Below are 23,118 nucleotides of genomic sequence, written 5' to 3' on the forward strand. Positions count from 1 at the left end.
CGGCACTCACCAGCGAGATGACCCCAGTACCTCAGTTCAAAATGCAGAAATCACCGGTCTTCTGTGTCCTTCGCGCTGGGAGTTGGAGACTGGAGCTGTTCCTATTCGACCATCTTGCTCCGCCCCGAATTCTCTGAATTTAGTCTTAAGGGAAAGGTGTTCCAGGCATCAGGAATAACATCCAAAGGTATTATTGTGACAAATATTGTGTGCTTGGAAATGTGGAAAGAAATACAAAAGTATATAATTTATGATAACAACAAATCTTTATAAGTAAATATGACAAACTACTGCATGCCTATAAATTTGACAACTTAGATTAAATAGACTAATTTCCTGAAAGATATAAATTGTTAAAGCTCACTAAAGAAGAAATAGGTAATCCAGGAATCTATTTTATAAAAAATTGAGTTGTAGTTGAAAACCCACCAACAAAGAAAACTACAAATCCAGATGGCATCATTGGTAAATTCTAACAAACATTTAAAGAAGCAGTAACACCAATTCTACACAATCTCTTCCCAAAAATCGAAGTGGAGGGATCACTTTCCAACCATTACATGAGGCTAGCATTATTTTGATATCAAAGCCAGGGAAAGACATATGAGAAAAGAAAGCTGGGCTGGGTGCTGTGGCTCACATCTGTAATCCCAGCGGTTTGGGAGGCCGAGGCGGGCGGATCACGAAGTCAGGATATCGAGACCATCCTGGCTAACACAGTGAAATCCCGTCTCTACTAAAAATACATAAAATTAGTATTCTCTACTAAAAATACAAAAAATACCACCACCCACCGGGGTGGTGGCGGGTGCCTACAGTTACTCAGGAAGCTGAGGCAGGAGAATGGCGTGAACCCGGGAGGCGGAGCTTGCAGTGAGCCGAGATTGCGCCACCGCACTCCAGCCTGGGCCACAGAGCGAGACTCCGTCTCAAAAAAAAAAAAGAAAAGAAAGCTGTAGACCAATATCTCTCATGAACATAGACGTAAAAATCAAGTAAGGCTTATCCTTAGAATACAGGCTGGTTCGACATCTTGAAAATCAATGTAATTTGCTATATCAACAGAGTAAAGAAAAAAAACTATATTACAATCTCAATAAATCCTGAAAATTATTTGATAAATTTCAATATTCATTCCTGGAAAAATAGTCTCAGAAAATTAGGAGTAAAAGGGAACTTCCTTAGCATGATAAAGACATTTGCAAAATCTTGATCCATTATGTTTAGTGGCATACAGATTGGAAAGCAAGAAAAAAACTCTCTATATTCATAGATGACATGATTTTATACTTAGAAAATCCTAATAAATCTACAAAAATTACTAGAACTAAAAGGTGAATTTAGTAGGATCATAGGGCCAAGCATATATATAAAAAATAAATTATGTTTTTATATACTATCAATGAACAACTAGAAATAAAAATCAAACAAAAATAGTATAATTTACAATAGCATCAAATGACATGAAGTGCTTAGGTATGTATAGGTCTAACAAAAATGTTCAGGCTTTGTATGTGGAAAATTATAAAACAGTGTTGACAGAAATCAGATACCTAAATAAATGGAATGGTATATTGTGTTCATGGATAATGTTAAGATATCAGTTTTCTCCAAATCAATCCAGAGATTGAAAATATTCTCAAGGAGAACACACAATTTTTCTTCTCAAATTTATATGGAAAAACAAATGACCTAGAATAGCCAAAACAATTTTGAGAAAGAAGTACAAAGTTGGACAATTTATAGTACCTGATGTTACGACTTAAAATAAAGCTACAATAGTTAAAATAGTGTGGTATATGTGAAATATAGAAAAATAGATCATTGTAACATAATAGTCTAGAAATATACCCACATATTTAATTTTTGACAAAGTTGCTAAGGCAATTTCAACAGAAAGATAAGTCTTTTCAACAAATGCTGATAAAACATAAAGCAATTGGACATCCATATGCAAAAAAAAAAAAAAAAACCAACATAACAAACATCTACCTGCACTTCGTACCTTGCACAAAATTTAGCTCCCCATGGATCACAGACCTAAATGCAAAACCTAACATTATCAACCTTCTAGAACAGAAGCAGACAAACTTCTTCTGCAAAGAGCTAGAGAGTAAATATTTTAGTCTTTATGGGCTACATTTATGGTCTCTGTCACATATTCTTTTTTTAACAACCCTCTAAGAGTGTAAAAACCATTCTTAGCGTGTCAGCAGCACAAAAAGAGGCCTATAGGTCATATTTAGCCCATGGGAAGTACTTTGTCATCCCTTGTTTTAGATGAAAAAACATAAGAGAAAACTCTGTGATCAGATGTTAGGCAAAAACTTGTTAGAATACCAAAAAGACAGTTCATAAAAGAAAAATGGAATATATTGGACTTTATTAAAATTAACTGTATTTTCATATCATATATCTGACAAAGGACTTATAACCAGATTATATAATGAACTCTCAAAACTCAATAAGGAAACAAACAGCCGAATTTTAAAATATAGTTGGAAAAATGAGCAAACAATTTGAGTAGATACCTCACCAAAGAAGACACCCGAATGGCAAATAAGCACATGTAAAGATGCTGAGTATAATTTATCATCTGGGAAATGCAGGTTAAAACCACATTGAGATACCACTTCATAAATATTAGAATTGGCCTTTTTTCAAAAAGGATAACTGACAAAAAGTGCTGCTAAGGATGCAAAGTAACTCGAACTCTCATACATTGCTAGTTAATAAGCAAAATGGTGCAGCCACTTTGAAAAACAGTTTGACAATTTCTTATATAGTTAAACATTGTCTTTGCACATGACACAACAATTTTACTCCCATAAAAAATGTGAAGCTTCACATAGAAACCTGTAGAACAGCGTTAACAGCAGCTTATTGCATAATCACCAATAATTGTAAACATCCCAAATGTGCCTCAAATGGCAAAAAGATTAACGAAATGTGCATATTCATCTGATAGACTAATACCCAGCAGCAAAAAGCAACTACTGATACACATAGTAACATGGGTGAATCTCAAATGCATTGTATTAATTGAAAGAAGACGTATTCAAAAGGCTACATACTATATGATTGCATTTGTATGATACTCTGAGAAAGAAAAGTCTGTGAGACATAAAATAGATCAGTGGTTGCCAGGTAATTGGGATGTGGGGATGAGCTGACCACAGCACACAGGGGCTTTTTTGGGTTTACAAAAATGTTCTATGTCTTGATTTTAGTGGTGGTTATATGACTATATACCTTTGTGAAAACTCATCAAAGTGTACACTAAAAAGGTGGAATTTTAGTACATGTAAAAATTGTTTAAAGTGAGAGTGGCAGAGGGACAGTCAGAAGATGGAGAGATGGACAGTGAAGTTTCTAATGTCAAAGAGATGTTCTACTAATGATGGGAGAAGCTTGAATATGTTTATAAGCCATGGCCCTGAGTTAGTAAAAAGGAAAATATTGAAGGTTATCTATCTTAAAATATAGGTAACTTGAAAATATATTTTAAACTTATGAATATATAACTGTCCACAATGAGTTACAAGTAGAAGGAATATGTGGTTTGTAATCTTTTGTACTTTTTTGTGAAGTTGATTTAAGTATTGAAGTAGTGATCAGCATATGTTAAAATATAAGGTTGTAACTATTAATGAATTCCCTGTCCTCTGCTCTGGATACTTATGTGTACTTATCTTGCTGAATGAATGCCCAGTTTTTCAAGATTCTTGCTTAATATGATATGGTTCCCAAGGACTAGTGACTCAGGTGTTGCTTGTAATATTTAAACTGTATTTGTTTCTTAAAGGTGATGTTGGACCAAATGGACAACCTGGACCAATGGGACCTCCTGGGCTGCCAGGAATAGGTGTTCAGGGACCACCAGGACCACCAGGGACTCCTGGGCCAATAGGTCAACCTGGTAAGATTAGAGTAAATGTGCATTTTGTAGCACTCATAATATATACATTGGTTAGCTCACCAATAAAGTGAAACCTACAAGACGGTCTTCCAGAAACAATGCTTAAGAAGCAATGTATCTACGTGTATGATTTTATACAAGTGGAAAAGTACAGGACACAGCATAAAAGCTACTTTAATCCCTGATGTTTGCCCTCTGAGTTCATCTAAAATTGATGATTTCCAATAATGCAATTGCAGTGTGTTATTATTGATATGTAATTGTTGAGCTAGACATAGTCTTGGAAGCAGAGGCCTAGAAACTTCTTGTGCTGATCATTTCAGATCTGACTAGCTGTGCAGCATTAATAGACCCTTGTGGAACCTCTTAACATTTCTTAGCACATGAGAACTAGAGTTAGGGTTCAGCAAAACTTTCTGTAAAAATATATTTTAGGCGTTCTCATTTTATTTTTTTTTCAATAAGTGAGTTGAGATTTTTTCCCTTTTTGCCCCCAAAATAACAATCATTTTGCAATTCATCAGCACTCCAAATCTTTACTTTTAATATTTTATGTTGGATACTCAAAAAGGTCTTTTGTCAACACGTAACCTAATGGGTTTGCCTCTATAGATAGGAAATCATATGGTTCCTCTAAGTTTGTGTGAAAGCATATTGAGTTTCTGGATTCTGAGCTGTCTGGTGATGTGAATTCTCATTATCTTAATCTAGGTAGGTACAGTAAAGGCCACCTTGGGGCCATCATTATGTTATTGCAAAGCACCATAATAATTTATGAAATTAAAACAAATATGAAATATTTAATTGTTCCTTAATTCACATGAATACATCTGAAGGCTTAAATACAGAGTTCAGATGTGCATACACTTATTTGAAGCAATGGCTATATATTTCCTGACCTTAAATGACGGTAGATATTTTGTTATTATTCTAAAAATTTAGAAACTCGGGTTAGCAATATAAAAAGCCTATAAATGTTATTTTCATTTATGTGTTATTTTACAGTTGATTATATGACACATTATACCCTTTTATGTTCCCTGACATGTCACTACTGATTTAAAACTAAGAAAACTTAGAGTGTTGCTTTGAACCAGGCTGTTACAAAATAGCTGCTTTATCAGTTATGGAAAAAACATTCTGTCCAACTAGCATAGCAGAGGGATCTTCAGGAAAAAGCACTTATTTTTAGGTTTGGCTACTAAAGGTTTGACCAGCTGTTTTTTGTTTGTTTGTTTGTTTGTTTGTTTTCTTTTGAGACAGAGTATCACTCTTGTTGCCCAGGCTGGAGTACAATGGTGCGATCTCAGCTCACTGCAACCTCCACCTTCTGGGCTCAAACGATTCTCCTGCCTCAGCCTCCCAAGTAGCCAGGATTACATGCATGCACCACCACGCCCAACTAATTTTTGTATTTTTAGTAGAGACAGGGTTTCACCATGTTGACCAGGCTGGTCTCGAACACCTGATCTCGGGTGATTCGCCCATCTCCGCCTCCCAAAGTGCTGGAATTACAAGTGTGAGCCACTGCGCCCAGCCCCTGCTGTTTCACAGAGGTGGATAAAATGAACTTATCACTCCTAATATGGTGTTTTGTCATTTGTTTCAGTTCCAAAAAGTGCATGAGCCTTTAGAAGCATTTTGAATTCTTAAGTCACAGCTGAGTGAGAATAAAAAGAGGAACACCATTAATATGAATCTAAACAAAATACAAATATGTTAACATGTGTCACACTTTTTCAGATTTACCAGATACTCTGTATTGTTTTATTAATCTAATGTTCTCTCTCTCTTTCTCCCTCTGTTATATCATATATCTGACAAAGGACTTATAACCAGATATAAATATAATATATAGATAAATATAATATAGATATAAATATGAATATAGATATAAATATAATATAGATATAGATATATTGATTTATAAAGTATAAATAGGATAAATAAATAGGCAGGAAGAAAAGTAATAATGCTGAATTTAACTTCATCTATTTGTAAATATATGTATAGCCATAGAATTGAAGATATTAATATGGTTCAACAAATAAATGAAATTAACAGGAACTAGCATGAAAATTTATTGAATTCACTCTTAATATAGAAATGCTCGCCGGGCACGGTGGCTCAAGCCTGTAATCCCAGCACTTTGGGAGGCCAAGACGGGCAGATCACGAGGTCAGGAGATCGAGACCATCCTGGCTAACACGGTGAAACCCCGTCTCTACTAAAAAAAATACAAAAAACTAGCCGGGCGAGGTGGCGGGCGCCTGTAGTCCCAGCTACTCGGGAGGCTGAGGCAGGAGAATGGCGTAAACCCGGGAGGCGGAGCTTGCAGTGAGCTGAGATCCGGCCACTGCACTCCAGCCTGGGCGACAGAGCAAGACTCCGTCTCAAAAAAAAAAAAAAAAAAAAAGCTCTCAAATCACAGTACTTTTCATTTTACTATGAGACGGACCACATTTCATATTTATACAAGGCACATATACTCACTTTTTAAGTAAATTTTACTTATATCACCAAAGTAGAATATTATCTTAGTTCATTTAAAAAAATCCTGATTTGTGTCCATAAATCTCAATAATAAGGTAATCAGAAAGATTATTACTTATATCTTGACAAACCTACTTATGTTTCATAGCTGAAACTCTAACTATCAGTGTTTTTGTAATAAGCTTATTTAATATACTTGTATTTCATTTTGCAGTAGGAAAAATGCAAAATATTATATACTGTTATCTCTCTATTGTAGAATGTTTGCATTATGCTTTTCAGGCTTTCCTTTGGACTCCAGTTTTCTATTATTTAATTAAGCTTTTACTATTTGCCTTTCTCTTTTCCAAACCAGGCTATACAATTTAACACGTTTTTAAGTTCAGGTCCCCTTGAATATCAATTTTGCATTCCATAGCAGGGAAATAAAAGAAAAATTGCCAAAGGACTAGAAACAAAATATTTTTCATCTCATGACCTACTAACCCAGGCAGAAATGGAGGTTGTTGATTCTTGTTATTTTCTTTGGCCATTACCTACACAATTACTGTCTTACTGAATTTTTTTAGAGATCGGTTAAATATACTCTATTTCATGTTCACAGATCATATCATAACCAGAATCAAATGTGTTATAGTGCCTGTCCAGTCTCAGGACAAAGCGTATGGCTAAATCAGCTAAGGAGGAAAAAAAAATTCATCACCACTAATGTGAATCAAAACAACAACAGCAAAACCCTAGGAATTGTTTATGAATTATTCATGTCATTTTCATAGATGAAGGAGAAAATGGTTTTCTAACACTTTAAGAGACTACAAAACCCTTGGGTAGGGGGAGGGCATGTGTATGTGTATGTATGGAAAGTTCTCATGCATAATATGTGTTTTTGAAATTTTCCTTTTTTAGTAGACTGGTTCCATTTGGCTGCCAATAAATTTAGAACATCAATATATCCCTATATCACATCTGTAGACACATCCATATAATTCTTGTTATTGTGGGGAAACTTAGCAGAACTTTGGGGTTTATATTGACTTCTTCATCCTGGGTCTTACCAGGATGTGTATTCCTGACAGTATTCATGGAAAAATTCATGCTATGGAAGGAAGTATAGGATAATGTCTGCTATTACTACTACTAATAATAACGATGAAGAAAGAAATCCTTGCCTAGTGCATGCAAGCTGGTTTTCCATAATCATATGCTAGTAATTATTGATTTATCTATACCCAACCTGTTGTAGTATAAAATTAAATTAATTTTTAAATTTGAACTAAACTTTAGGAGCTTAAATTCCAAAATGATTATTTAAATCATTAAGTCAGAGATAAACAATTGAAAAGCTGACCTTTACCAAAAGGTAATACTTCTGTGAATGTAAATATTTTATTGGCATTATTGGCAAATACATTTCATTTATAGAATATGCTATATGAACATCTAAGCAAATGCCTAAAATAAGTTTTTTCACTCATTTCTAATATATGATAACAGTGAATCAATGTCTAATAACTTCTGTTTGTAGAGTTTTATGTTCTAATCTTTAAATGCTTAGTTGTTTTTCCCCTAACCTAACGAATCTTTTTGCAACTTACTTCTGCTTGGGGGCTCAACTTGCTGCTGAACTGTAATTCCCTGCCTCTTGAACATCAGGTCTACCAGGTACTGTAGTTCTTCCTCGAAAGCCATATCTTAAAGTAAAGCTTTAAACATGGAAAACAAACATTTGTCCAGATTTAAGTCTTTGGTTTATTTTCCTTATTTTATGGAACTGCTCTCTCGGAGCATGTTTCAAAAGATAAATTATTTATATTGAAAACCCAACTGTTAAAAATCTTTGTGAGCTATAATATAACAATAGATAATGATCCATATAAAGCTATAATCGTGTTCACTGTTAGGCATCATATCATCTTTCACAAATATGATATCAAATCTCTCATTTTTATAGTCTTTTGCTATAAAATGGTAGCATTGGAACCATCGCTACTTTGCCAACTGAGTGTAATTCTCTAATCTTCAAAGTGGATTTTGTCAGTTTAGGGCCATGCTGAAATATGACATAAAACAGATCTTAAAACCCTAGCATCTTACTCTCTACAAAAATAATCACCAGTGAGTCTTCAACAATAAATTTAGGTCTTATTGTTGAAAGGACACTTGGAATGATCATCTGGCTCAACCCCTAGTTTCCAATTGGTTATGGCATAATCCCCATTTAGCAGATGAGGATCAATGTTAAGTGACTCACGTAAGTCGCACAGCTGGTAGGCTTTGGAGTGTGAACTTAATTCTTTTCCCATAAGCACATTCTTTTTTAACCACCTTGGTGGGGGAGAATCAGCCTTACAGAAACTTACTAAGGTTAAATATTTTTTGCTGTGTGATTTTTTTTTTCTGTGAAGTCTTGGTTGGAGAAACAAAAGATGACAAAAAATACTAATAGTAATGTATTATTAATGTATTTTTAAAACGATGTGCAAAACAAAGGTAAAATATGATTTAAAAGTTCAATTTAAGTGACTTATTCAGTAATCAATAATTTTGGGAGCTCATAGAAATGTGTACTAATAATTTATAATACATTAGAGCAATGCAAATTTAAGTGTGGTCAATAGACCAGTGTCGTCGAATAACTGTTATCAGTCTGCAATAGGATTAATATAAACGTTGAGAACAAGCATTTATAAATTTTTATAGCAATTTGATAGTGTAATTGTATCTGTTGAATATAATAACCAAAAAGGTAGGCTTTTATTTTGCATCTTTGGCTTTTTATTTCAGTTTTAGTAATTTTTATTGTATTTTATAAAAATATTAGTCTGTGATTAACTAGGAATTAAGAAAAGATTGGCCTTTCGCCAGAAATAATTTGAGAAGCACTGTCTTAGAGCAATCTGCTTGAAAATCCTAAAGCTTGATTGTTCAGTTATTTTGTGTACATGATGTCCAAAGTATCTCTTAACTCACTCTTAGGTCTGTTATACACAGGGTTCTATCACTTGTTTACTAGAAATATAACCAGATACATCTTTTAAAACTACTTCAGTACTGATTAATATTGATATTGTATTAACTAGGTTTACATGGAATACCAGGAGAGAAGGGGGATCCAGGACCTCCTGGACTTGATGTTCCAGGACCCCCAGGTGAAAGAGGCAGTCCAGGGATCCCTGGAGCGCCTGGTTCTATAGGACCTCCAGGATCACCAGGGCTTCCAGGAAAAGCAGGTGCCTCTGGATTTCCAGGTAATTTGTTTAAAGTTTTCTCTGATTTGGATTAAGGAAATTAAAACTAATACGACTCTGGCAGATAATTCCCATGTTACACTTTTCTAGATTGATGTGATCCCTTAAGGAAGAGTATTAAATATCTATGACTGCAGGAAGCTCACTTTGCTATTTTCACTGCACATTTTCCTCTGTGAGAGTCCCAGTTATATATTACTGTATAACAAACAACCCCAAAAGTTAATGGTTTTAACCAACCTTTTAATTTTGCTGAAGATTTTGCAGCTCTAGAATTAAGGGATGACTTGATTGGGTCATTTATCTCTAACCCACATGGCCCCAGCTGGAGAGTTTGGGGCTGAAAGGTCTACTTCTAAGATGGCACTTCTCTGACATCTGGGTGTTCATTAGCTCACATGTCATCTCATCATCCATGGTACCTCTTCACATGGCTTAGGCTCCTCACATTATGGTAGTATAAGGCTGGTTGCTCCCCTTCCATGGCAGCTGGCTTCCAACAGAGAGAATCCCACAAGAGAAAAGTGAGTGTTTCAGAAACTACAGGTAGAAGTGGCAAGATTTCTTTTCTTTCGCTCTCTCTCTTTCTCCCATTCTTTCTTTCTTTTTCTCTTTCTTTCTTTCCTTTCTTTCTTCCTTCCTTCTTTCCTTCTCTCTCTTTCTTTCTTTTCTTTCTTTCTTTTCTTTCTTTTCCTTTCTCTCTCTCTCTCTCTCCCCTCACTCCTCTCTCTTTCTTTCTTTCTTTCCTTTTCTCTTTTCTTTCTTTCCTCTCTTTCTCTTCTTCCTTCCTTCCTTCCTTTCTTTTTTTTTTTTGAGACAGGGTCTCACTCTGTCACCCAGACTAGAGTGCAGTGGGACATGATCACAGCTCACTGCAGCCTCAAACCCCTGGGCTCAAGCCATCTTCTTGCCTTAGTAGGAAGTAGTCCCAAGTAGCTGGGACTACAGGCACATACCACCAAACCCAGCTATTTTTTTTTTTATTTTTTTCTTTGTAATGATGGGGTCTCATTATGTTGCCCAGGCTGCCCTCAAACTCCTGGTCTCGAGCAATCCTCAGAACTCAACCTCCCAAAGTGCTAGGATTATAGGCATGAGCCACTGTGACTGGCCTGCAAGACTTCTTTTAATCTAGGCTTGGGAGTCACACAATGTCATTTAGAAAAGTGTGAGGTACAGAATCAACCCTAGTTCCAAGTGAGGGGTTTATACTAGATTGCATATACTGGGACATATGGTTCACTGGGGGGCCATCTTTAGAGATTAGCTACCAGAGTGAGTCTCCTTATTCATGAGTATCAGCAGTAGTAGGCATAAAGGTCAAAAAGTCTAAAACTTAACAGTGCCTTATCTCCAACCCTCAACAGTTTTCTAGTTGACATCTTAAAACTTACTTTTTATGTTCCCTAAGTCAAAGAAAGGCAAACATTACTTATTGATATTCTTCAAAGGTACCAAAGGTGAAATGGGTATGATGGGACCTCCAGGCCCACCAGGACCTTTGGGAATTCCTGGCAGGAGTGGTGTACCTGGTCTTAAAGGTAATAATCAGGGTTTGCTGCCAGACATATGCGAGAGGGAAAATTAAACATAGCTTTATGTCAGTACAGAATATTTTTGTTGACTATTTTAAAATGATTAGTGCTTACCTGTATTTCTATGTAACATGGCATTTAAATAGGTCTTATTTTCAATTTGGTTGCATGCTTAGTTTGGATACCATGATACATGGTAAATGCTTAGCTCAAAATAACAAAATATAAGGATTAAGAATTAATCTTTTTTTTTGTTTGTTTGAGATGGAGTCTTGCTCTGTCGCCCAGGCTAGAGTGCAATGGTGTGATCTCAGCTCACTCCAAATTCCGCTTCCCAGGTTCACACTATTCTCCTGCCTCAGCCTGCCCAGTAGCTGGGACTACAGGTGCCTGCCACCACACCCGGCTAATTTTTTTTTTTTTTTGTATTTTTAATAGAGACGGGTTTTCACCATGTTAGCAAGGATGGTCTCGATCTCCTGACCTCATGATCCGCCCTCCTTGGCCTCCCAAAGTGCTGGCATTACAGGCATGAGCCACCGTGCCCGGCCAGATTAAGCATTAATTTTTTATATTCAGCCTCTATTGTTGTCAAGGAGTTCCAGAAAGAGGGATTGTTATCTGAGTGTAAAAATGTGTATGCACTCAAGTAATTCATAGAGTACATCCAAGGTGCATAAATGTTTTGAGTGGGCAGTGGCCTACTCAACTGTGAAACATATGAATATTCTTTATATGCATTAATCTTGGATGGATAAAATGGATATATTGTGTTTTCACACACATTGATTTTAGGTGATGATGGCTTGCAGGGTCAGCCAGGACTTCCTGGCCCTGCAGGAGAAAAAGGTAGTAAAGGAGAGCCTGGCCTTCCAGGCCCTCCTGGACCAATGGATCCAAATCTTCTGGGCTCAAAAGGAGAGAAGGGGGAGCCTGGCTTACCAGGTGAGTGAATGAATTTATTTATGAATATTTTTCCTGGTATATCTGAAGTTTAATTTTTAAATAGCGTGAAAAGTGACTTATAATACAGAATTCACCAACAAAGGCAGTTAAATGCATCAAATTTTGGTAATAAATATTAATTTTCACTTCATTGATATTGTTTCACCAATCAACTTCTGTTTGAGTATTTTCTTTGTAGTTTCCCTATCACGAGCTTTACCTAACCACTAGTGAGGTTTTAAAATAGACTTAGGCAGTCAACTATTAGCTTTCTAAAAAGTGATACAGGAAAAGGATATATAGCCACAATCACTTGAAAAACAAATTTCAATGTTTAGGAAATTTGCTAGTCCTTTCATTTTTTTCATCTAAAAACCAGATGAGGATGAATGGTACATTGTTGTACCGCAGTATTTTGATATCCGTATCATACTTGGCTTTCAAATACAGTTCACTGTTATTCTATGTTGGCAGAATAAACAAGTATTGGACTATGAACAGCCAAGCTCAGCCCTGGGGGACGTCAGTGAAAGTAGATCTAGGGAACAATTGTGTCCATATAGTTATTTTATTAGAAACAAATACAGCGTAAAATATAATGTGGGGCTTTCAATTTTTGTTTTAAAAAAAACCTTTTCCTTTTTATAGAAGTCGTAAAATACGGATAAGCATAAATCATTATATAAAGCACTTAGCACCCAATCTATATAGAATAGCCTTTCAAGCAATATGGAATGTTAAAACTAGCTATATCTGTGTATCTGCAGCTTATAGTAAAGTTTGTGGCTCTTTTTATGTTCTATCCATCAATATTGTCAGTTCATGTGTATGTGTATGCGAGTGTACGCAGATGTTATCAGTTTCCCTATGAGCAGGATTTGTTGGGATTTTTCCTCAAAAAAGAATTAAAAATATTAATGCAGTGTTGTATGTAGTCAAGAAAGAGGCAGGGTCACCTAATTTTTTATGGTTGTTAAAATGAAATGACTTTCTTAGCTTACCCCTTGCAAGGCTTCTTTTCTGTTTCAATTATGCTTCCTGTATAATAGAGGCAGTAAACTATACTTGACCTCTACTATAGGCTTATTAAATATAGTCGGAATCTAAGAGATAACCTAGAGATTATCTGTCCTTATTCCTTATTTCTTCATTTCCATTGTAAGAAAATGAGGCCCAACCTGTTATTGGGTGGGGGGAAGGGGGAGGGATAGCATTAGGAGATATACCTAATGTAAATGATGAGTTAATGGGTGCAGCACACCAACATGGCACATGTATACATATGTAACAAACCTGCATGTTGTGCACATGTACCCTAGAACTTAAAGTATAATAAAAAAAAAAAAAGGAAAGAAAATGAGGCCCAAAATAGGAAAGTGATTTCACTACTGAGTACTCTGAATTTCTTGATGGTAGGTAACTAAGAAGTGAAGGATTTTAGTGTGAGTCCAGTGCTGATAGCCCATACTATATCATAATATCACCAGTTCCTCTAATTTACTTATAGTTTAACACTTGAGCAGCTTGCTTGGCCAAAGTTATTTCATGGATGAATAACATCATCCTAACTTGCCTCTTCTACTCATTCTTGGAAGGTATACCTGGAGTTTCAGGGCCAAAAGGTTATCAGGGCTTGCCTGGAGACCCAGGGCAACCTGGACTGAGTGGACAACCTGGATTACCAGGACCACCAGGTAAGTGTGATAGGCCATTTGTAGCAATTGCTTAGCTGACACTGAATTCTGGATAAATAATTGTGTGTTTGTCATGTTTGAAGGCGCTGTGGATTTGCTCATGGTAATAAGCTTGGGTAGCTACTGAAATATGGAGCTCACTTTTGGCAAAAATATTGCCCTTTGGCTCTAGTTTCAGCAGTCAAGATTTATAGGATATTTTGCCTTGATTATTCAGTTTCTTCTTTTTGTTGCAGCAGGGTATACACAGAATCAGAAGTGTGATCCAAATAAGGTGTTGTGTTTTGTTACATACATTGCGGAATATATAAAAGAGACAATTATCTCATGAAGGCCTGAAGAATTCATCTTGTCCTGCTTTTTTTTCTTTTTGCCTTTAGACAAGTCAGTCATTAAACCATGTAAAACAGATGGCTATTGATTCTAGTTTTTCAAATTTCTAAGCATGAAAATTTCACAAATTCTCTTGGTAGTCAGTTACAGCATTATTCCTATTTCTTCTTTCTTCTTCAGCCACTTTCTTTTAGTTTGTTTCCTAAGGAAATAAAGAGCAGCTGGTCCCCATCTTACAAAGTCCCTTAAGTTCAGTTATTTGCTCCAGACTCCACACCACATGGCCTTGGTATAGTTGGAAAGAAAAACTCCCTTCCTATCTCTCCCTCACATCTTCTGCATTCTCTTTACCAAGTTGGAAGTCATTGTAAAGGAAAAAAATAAAATAAAGAAGGTTTAAGGCAATACTGTGGTCCTAGGAAAAAACCTAGATGACATCACAGAGCTCAAGCATTTATGTGCTAGGAAAAATGAACAAACAGAGCAGCCATGCCTGTTCAGGGTCACTACCCAGTATCTGTCCACCATCTCTAATCTCTCCCTGGCCTAATGTACTAAACTATATCGTAACAGGTTACCGCCTTTTCTCTTCCTGATCTCATATAATCAGGCTTTACATGAGAAGCCCATTTCTGAATCTTTTAAAAACAGACTTATTATATTGGATTTATCTGTGAAAATACATTAAGGGTAGTTGTACACATACAACAAATAGCACTTCAAGTGATTGAAATTGTTTTAGGGAAAGAAACAAGGTGTTCTAGTAACTTTTTAATTTTTTTTTAAAGTTATATTAGGAGACCTCTATTACCATGGTTATATTGTAATATGTTCCCAAGGAGATGTTTTATGTTGGGTTCTATCTGTGGACCTTAATAATATATTAAAATTTAATCCATCTAATCCCATGTTTGCATTTTAATGACTACCCATTCCGTGAAACCAGAAAACCCCAAAATTGCTGCATTGTCTTAATTTTACCAATTTGACTTTTCTAGGTCCCAAAGGTAACCCTGGTCTCCCTGGACAGCCAGGTCTTATAGGACCTCCTGGACTTAAAGGAACTATCGGCGATATGGGTTTTCCAGGTGAGTGATGAAAATCTTCCAAATATTTAGTCCCATTAATGAAAGGTGGTTCAATATCTCTTTTTTTGTCAGAAAAGAGACTGATGTTGATAGAATCAGACTGAAACAATATCTGAGGTAATCAGTGGGTAGAGCTCTCTTGTAACACAAAGATTTAAAATGGGAATTAAGGGACAAAATTGTAGAAACCTTAAAAGTTAAAATTCACAAACATCTTCTCTCCAGCTATACCCCTTTTTATTTAAACTTCCTTTAAAAGTAGGCTTTCACATAATTCTGTTTGTGAGTCTCATTATTATCTAACTCAGAGTTTGCAGGGCTTTTTAAAAATCTTTTTGCTTGGTCATATGCATCTTAGATAAGCCACAAGTAAAGCATATTTTGTAAAATATTATATATTACCTATTTTCAACAGGGCCTCAGGGTGTGGAAGGGCCTCCTGGACCTCCTGGAGTTCCTGGACAGCCTGGCTCCCCAGGATTACCTGGACAGAAAGGCGACAAAGGTGATCCTGGTATTTCAAGCATTGGTCTTCCAGGTCTTCCTGGTCCAAAGGTAATCTTTGGCATATACTTTAGGCATATACTTGAGCAGATATGAAATTTTTTAATACTATGCTCATTCCTAAGTTTTCATTAAACAAACTATAGAATGACATAGGATATTCTGGATAAGAAATTTATTCCTTTTCTTTTCTCTTAGTTGATAAGAAGATATGTTTTAGGGTTTGTGGCCAGTCCAAAAAAAAAGAAAAATCCTTCTTGTTTCTTTGTTTTTCTTTTATATTAATTTCTGGGTATACTTCAATAATCTCAATGCCTAGTTTTGTCTGATCTTGTTAGTCCATCCCTTTTTAGTGATGGAGTTGTTTGTCTTTGTCCCGATATTATTAACTAATTTGAAAAGACTTATAAACAAAGTGACAGTTAATGATAATGTAGTAGTATTCTTAACTGCATGTCTGAGATAGTCCTTTGAATAGAGTTTTGCAATTCCCTCTGCTTCTCTCTTCAATGTGAAAACTTTGGTAGTGTTTCTCAAGTAATCAAATTTAGAATTTGTTTCAGAGTCACTGGACTCAACAGGAATTTATTTGACAATTGTTTAGTTCCATGTCAAAAGGTAGTAACTCCTTAATCATGTAGTCAGACCACAGACCTAAGGAGTATTAGAAAAGGAATTTTGGTATTCAGTTTTCATGGAAATAGTGAAAGTTTCCACTGATATAAGAATTTACTGAATTATATGTAAGATAATTTTTCTTTTAATATTATATAAAAATACTTTATTTTGATCATCTAATTGATCAGTGTCTTATAAAGAGATAATCAAGAGAAGTTTCTACATGTTCATTTCAGTTTAACAATGTAAAGTTTCTTGAAGTGAATTTTAATTTTCTCTGTTGTATTTTACCAGTGACATATGAATATATGATTTTACTAAAAATAATATAGACATATTGAGAGTAAGAGTGAAAATCTTCTTCATGCCCCATCCTCTTTTTACCATTCCTTTCCTCATAGAGGCCCACTGTTAATAGTTAATATATAAATTTGAATTCCTTGTTCTACACATTTATATATATACATATAGAGTTTGGGGTTTTTTCTACACATTGGATATATGTAGAATCATGGTATGTTTGCTATTCTATACCTTGCTTTATCACTTACCCCTTTTTATTTCTTTTTTCAATATATCTTAGATAATTTTCTTTGTCGTTGTACATTATATCTGTGGACATATATGTAGCTATTTATAATGTGTAGTTTCATAAAAGTGAAATTGTTGGATCAAAGGATAAGTGCATTTAAATTTTTGGCTTTTTAAAACATTTATAATAATGTAACATATGAACTTGATTTTAAAATACAACCAGTATGAAAAGATGTAAGATAAAAAGTCTGCTTTTTACATGTTCACAAACCCCAACTCCCCAGTTCTTCTTCTCCAGGGTAACCACTTTTAGTAGTTTCTCACGTATTCTTTAAGAAAGGTTTTCTAAATGCATTTATATGCATGCATATACAATATTTCATCAATTTTAATACTCATTTTTTACATCCAAAAAATATCTGATGTTGCAATGCATCTTATTATGATGGAAAGCATATTACAATTAAAATTGTAAGTATTTTTTCCAAATTATTGATACATGAAATAATGCTGGACCTTCCAAATGTAGATGTTCTCTCATATATTAATTTATACACACAAAATTATACTTTACATCTGCTATGTACCTAGCTGTCATCACTTAGTAAATCTTGACAAACTTTCTTTATTTGCCTATAAATGTATGCCTAATTATTTTTCATAATTATACAGTATTTTTCTGGGGGTTCACTATAAATAATTTAACTTATTTTGAATACTAAAATTATTTCTAGGTTCATGATTATAAACATATTTTGCACTGAAGATTCTTATCCATATTCTTACATACATATCTTAAGAATCTTTGGTAAATATCATGATAGAATAAATTTGAGCAGTTGCTAGAACCCAGCATATATGTGCCTTTTCAATATCTATATTTACTGCCAAATTTTCCAATTAAGTAACTCTACACCTTTATACTTTCATGATTAGTATAAGAGATTTTTTCCTCATTCTACAGATATTGGGTGTTACCAACTTAAAATTTTTACCAATCTAATGGGTGAAAAGTAGTGTATCATTATTGTTTATATTTTAATTTTCCTGATTACAAGTGGGGTTTCAGATGTTTTTAACTCTTTTGTAAATTGTCTATTTATACACTTTGCCTCACTTTTTTAGGAGAGGACTTGGTTATGTATTTCCTACTGATTTGTAAAAGTACATTATAAATAGTGAAGATGCATTCACTGTCTGTTATATTTGTTGCAAATATTTTCTCCCAGTCAGTTGTTTGTCTTATAGCATGTTTACTGTGCATTTCATTATGTAATGTTTGAAATTTTTACATAGGCAAATTATGTACTCATTTATTTATTCATTCACAAAATATCTATTGAGTATGTATGATGTACCAGGTACTGTTTTAGGTGCTGGAGATACAGCCTGAACAAAACAGACAAACTTTCACTGCCTTCATGAAGCTTATATTTAGTCAAGGAGTCATACAATAAACAAAATAAATAAGTCTGTATTATGTTAGAAAGTGATAAATCTCATGATGAAAAAAAGTAAAGCAAGACTTGATGATAGGAATTTCTGGAAATTGTTATATTTTGAAATAGGTTACTAAGGGAAGGTGTCTCTGATAAGACAGAGCAATGACCTCATTGCAGTAAGAGATTAAGTCATACAAAAACCCTGAGGTGTGAGCATACCTGACATGTTTGAGAAACATAAATGAGGCCATTGTGTTAAACAGAATGAGTGAGGTGAAACTAAGTAGGAGATGAGATTAGATTGGTAATGGGGGAAAGATTATCTAGTGTCATATAGGTCATCATAGTAGGGGCTTTTTACTCCTGAGTGAATTGGGGAACAAATGGAAAGAGTTAACATGATTGTACATTAATTTTAAGAACTATCACAACACTTGGTTTGGAAAGAGATCGTAGAGGAGCAAGGATGAAAGCAGGGAAACCAGTTATGATGATATTTAAATAATGCAAGCTAACAATGTTGATGGCTTAGATCAAGATAGTAGCAGGGGAAGTGATAAGAAATGGACAGATTCTGAATATATTATATATGTCAAGCCAGGAAGATTTGTGTATTGAATATGAGAGAGAGGAATCAAGATTGACTCCAGTTTTTATCCTGAGGAAATAGAATGCAGTTGCTATATACTAAAATAGAAAAACTTTGAAAAAAGCGGGTTTAGTGAGAAAGATCAGGAGCATAGTTTTTATTTTATTTTTATTTATTTATGTATTTACTTATTTATTTATTTTATTATACTTTAAGTTCTAGGGTTCATGTGCACAATGTGCAGGTTTGTTACATACGTATACACGTGTCGTGTTGGTTTGCTGCACCCATTAACTCATCATTTACATTAGGTATTTCTCCTAATGCTACCCCTCCCCCATTCCTCCACCCCAGACAGGCCCCAGTGTGTGATGTTCCCCTTCCTGTGTCCAAGTGTTCTCATTGTTCAATTCCTACCTATGAGTGAGCGCACGTGGCGTTTGGTTTTCTGTCTTTGCAATAGTTTGCTCAGAATGATAGTTTCCAGCTACATCCATGTCCCTACAAAGGACAAGAACTCATCCTTTTTTATGGCTGCATAGTATTCCATGGTGTATACGTGCCATATTTTCTTAATCCAGTCTATCATTGATGGATATTTGGGTTGGTTCCAAGTCTTTGCTATTGTGAATAGTGCCACAATAAACATACATGTGCATGTGTCTTTATAGCACCATAATTTATAATCCTTTGGGTATATACCCAGTAATGGGATGGCTGGGTCAAATGGTATTTCTAGTTCTAGATCCTTGAGGAATAGACCAATAACAGGCTCTGACATTAAGACAATAATTAATAGCCTACCAACCAAAAAAAAGTCCAGGACCAGATGGATTCACAACCGAATTCTACCAGAAGTACAAACAGGAGCTGGTACCATTCCTTCTGAAACTATTCCAATCAATAGAAAAAGGGGGAATCCTCCCTAACTCATTTTTTGAGGCCAGCATCATCCTGATATAAAAGCCTGGCAGAGACACAACAAAAAAAGAGAATTTTAGACCAATATCCCTGATGAACATTGATGCGAAAATCCTCAGTAAAATACTGGCAAACCGAATCCAGCAGCACATCGAAAAGCTTATCCACCAAGATCAAGTTGGCTTCACCCCTGGGATGCAAGGCTGGTTCAACATACGCAAATAAATAAACGTAATCCATCATATAAACAGAACCAAAGACAAAAACCACATGATTATCTTAATAGATGCAGAAAAGGCCGTTGACAACATTCAACAGCCCTTCATGCTAAAAACTGCCAATAAACCAGGAATTGATGGAACGTATCTCAAAATAATAAGAGCTATTTATGACAAATCCAGAGCCAATATCATCCTGAATGGGCAAAAACTGTAAGCATTCCCTTTGAAAACTGGCAAAAGACAGGGATGCCCTCTCTCACCACTCCTATTCCACATAGTGTTGGAAGTTCTGGTCAGGGCAATTAGGCAAGAGAAAGAAAGAAAGGCTATTCAGTTAGGAAAAGAGGAAGTCAAATTGTCCCTGTTTGCAGATGACCTGATTATTTAGAAAACCCCATCATCTCGGCCCAAAATCTCCTTAATCTGATAAGCAACTTCAGCAAAGTCTCAGGATCATAGTTTTCTGATTGTTTATATTTTGTTGTTGAAACAGGAAATTCATCAATTGAGGGGGAGAGGGAGGAAGAGGTAAGGAAGGTTTGAGGCTTGTCACATAGATTTTAGGATTTTTTGGAAAAAAAATCTTCTACTTATGAAGACTTCTACATCCTGAGATTATAAAAATAGATTTATATATTTCTTACAGAATTTTCATGGTTTCATTCTATACATTTGCATTTTAATGCATCTGAATTTTTCTGTATGTTGTGTGAGGTGAGAAACTAACTTTATTTTTTTTCCCTAATAGATATCCAGTTGACTGAGCCTCATTTGTTACAAACTCAATTCTTTACTCACTGGTATAAAATTCTATTTAAATTTTTTTTTCCAAATTTGTTCATGAATTTTTTTTCTGGAATGAGTGAATTTTAACATTTTACTAATGGAACCAAAATTACCATAATAAATTGTCTCTAGATTTTTAATGGATGGTAGCAGAAAAATATGGTTTAATTGGTAAATGCCCAAAGTATATTCAACTCTACAAGCAAGAGGTTAGCTTTTAGTTTTTCTGTGTGACCTACAAGTATATTTCAGTAAGCAAATTTTACACTAAATTTGGAAACTTAACAAAGATGATACTGTAGAAATATTGTAAAGTAGTCTGTTGTTTCTTTCAGATGGTATTATTATACCTTAAAATAGTGACATGTTGAAAAAATAAGATTTTTTAGCTCAGTTCTATTAGGTACAGGTGATCTTTGCTTTGCACAGTTCTGATATGCACAAATTTCAGTTATCATTACTTAACACCGATCCACAACAGCATTGTTTAAATTTTAGTTGCTATGATATATTAGCTCTTCCATTTATAAATCACCATCTAAATAACAGATGTGCATTACAATCAGTGGTCAGTAATTTCACTTCTTTCAAATTCTGTCACTAATTAGTAACCATGCATCTGTTCAGTTTATGCACTGACAGTAAAGCATTTAGTTGTGTCACCTCCTTGTCTCCCAGTGGTAAACCAATGTGACATTTTACAAAAATGGATAATCAAAAGAGAAAATTAGCCAACAAAGAAGAAACTGCAGCAAAAAAAAAAAAAAAAAGGAAAGTGATAACACTGGAAGTAAGGTTTGAATCTAAAGTAAATGGGGTTATAGAAGAAATAGCCAACCATAGAAATGTAGACACTGCCACCATTTGAGAGACTCTAGATATGCAGCTAAGGAACTTAGTGAAGGCAAACTTATCAACATAAATTAGGAAAGGAGCACTGATGGAAAGGATGAAGATGTCACAGAGGAAGTGTTGCCATCACAAATTTCACATTAAAGGAACTCTTGGAGATATTTTACAAGTTTGAAAGTATAAAGGTTAACGTGCCGGAAGCTAATCTCAGTTTAGGAACAGTGAGACAATTTCTGTGCCAAGGCATAGAAAAGATGTGTGCTCTGTATTGTAAGTTATATGAGAAGAAGGGAGACACTGTTCAAATTATAGTATTTCTTTTCATCTAAAATGAAAGGGCTAGAGTAGATGGTGTCTAAAATTTCTGGAATTCTCAAATATAATGATTCTATGGAACTATACGAATCTGTAATGTTCTTTTAATATAGTGTAATGATTCTAACCTTCATCACTCCTTTTAAAAATCTAATCATACTACAGATTCATCCCTTTCATAATCCCAGATGGCTTTTATGCTGAAATTGACAAGTGTATCCTAAAATTCATATGGAAGTGCAAGGAACCCAGAATAGTTAAAGAAATCTTGAAAAGAACAGATTTGGAGGGCTCACTCTTCTGGATTTCAAAACTTACTACAACTATGATACCAGCACTGGATAGACATAGAGATTGATGGAATAGATAGAGTCCAGAAATACCCATACATTTTTGGTCAACTGATTTTCAGCATAGGTACCAAAACAATTTAAAGGGGGTTAAAAATAGTCTTTTCAACAAATGATGCTGGAACATGGATGCAGCTGGAGGCCACTATCCTAAGCAAATTAATGCAGAAGCAGAAAACCAAATAGCACATATTCTCACTTAAAGTTTGGAGGTAAGCATTGGGTATACATGGACACAAAGAAGGGAACAATAAATTCTAGGTATTCCAAAAAGGGGTAGGGAGTGGGGGAAGTGTCGACAAACCTGTTGAGTACTATGTTCACTACTTGGGCAATGAGAACATTAGAAGCCCAAACATCAACGTCACATAATATACCCATGTAACACACCTGCATACATAACCCCTGGATCTAAAATGAGAAACAAAACAAAAATCAAATGATTCTGGGAAAAAAGGATACCTATCTGCAAAAGAATGAATCTGGACCCCTATCTCATACTGTATACAAATATTAACTCCAACTGGATTACTGACCTAAATATAAGAGCTAAACCATAAACATATTAGGATAAAAAAATGACCAAATTCTTGTGACCTTGCATTAGGTAATGGTTTCTTAGCTATGACACTAAAAGCACAAACAACTAAAGGAAAACTAAATTGGGCTATATTAAAATTCATTAGGTAATGGTTTCTTAGCTATGACACTAAAAGCACAAACAACTAAAG

General features: G+C 34.9%; 1 protein-coding gene across 2 annotated transcripts in view; it reads left to right on the forward strand.

Moving 5' to 3' along the window:
- The window catches only part of COL4A5 (collagen, type IV, alpha 5), a 304,873-nt gene that overhangs the window by 204,744 nt on the left and 77,011 nt on the right, over nt 1-23,118 (forward strand). For both annotated transcript variants that reach the window (XM_011951663.1, XM_011951664.1), the window contains exons 30-36: nt 3,806-3,919; nt 9,493-9,660; nt 11,112-11,201; nt 11,991-12,140; nt 13,736-13,834; nt 15,166-15,255; nt 15,671-15,810. In XM_011951663.1, the coding sequence (XP_011807053.1) occupies nt 3,806-3,919; nt 9,493-9,660; nt 11,112-11,201; nt 11,991-12,140; nt 13,736-13,834; nt 15,166-15,255; nt 15,671-15,810 (851 nt within the window). The remainder of the gene's footprint in view (nt 1-3,805; nt 3,920-9,492; nt 9,661-11,111; nt 11,202-11,990; nt 12,141-13,735; nt 13,835-15,165; nt 15,256-15,670; nt 15,811-23,118) is intronic.

This window comes from Colobus angolensis, unplaced genomic scaffold, assembly GCF_000951035.1.
Source record: "Colobus angolensis palliatus isolate OR3802 unplaced genomic scaffold, Cang.pa_1.0 Scaffold324, whole genome shotgun sequence".
NCBI lineage: Eukaryota > Metazoa > Chordata > Mammalia > Primates > Cercopithecidae > Colobus > Colobus angolensis.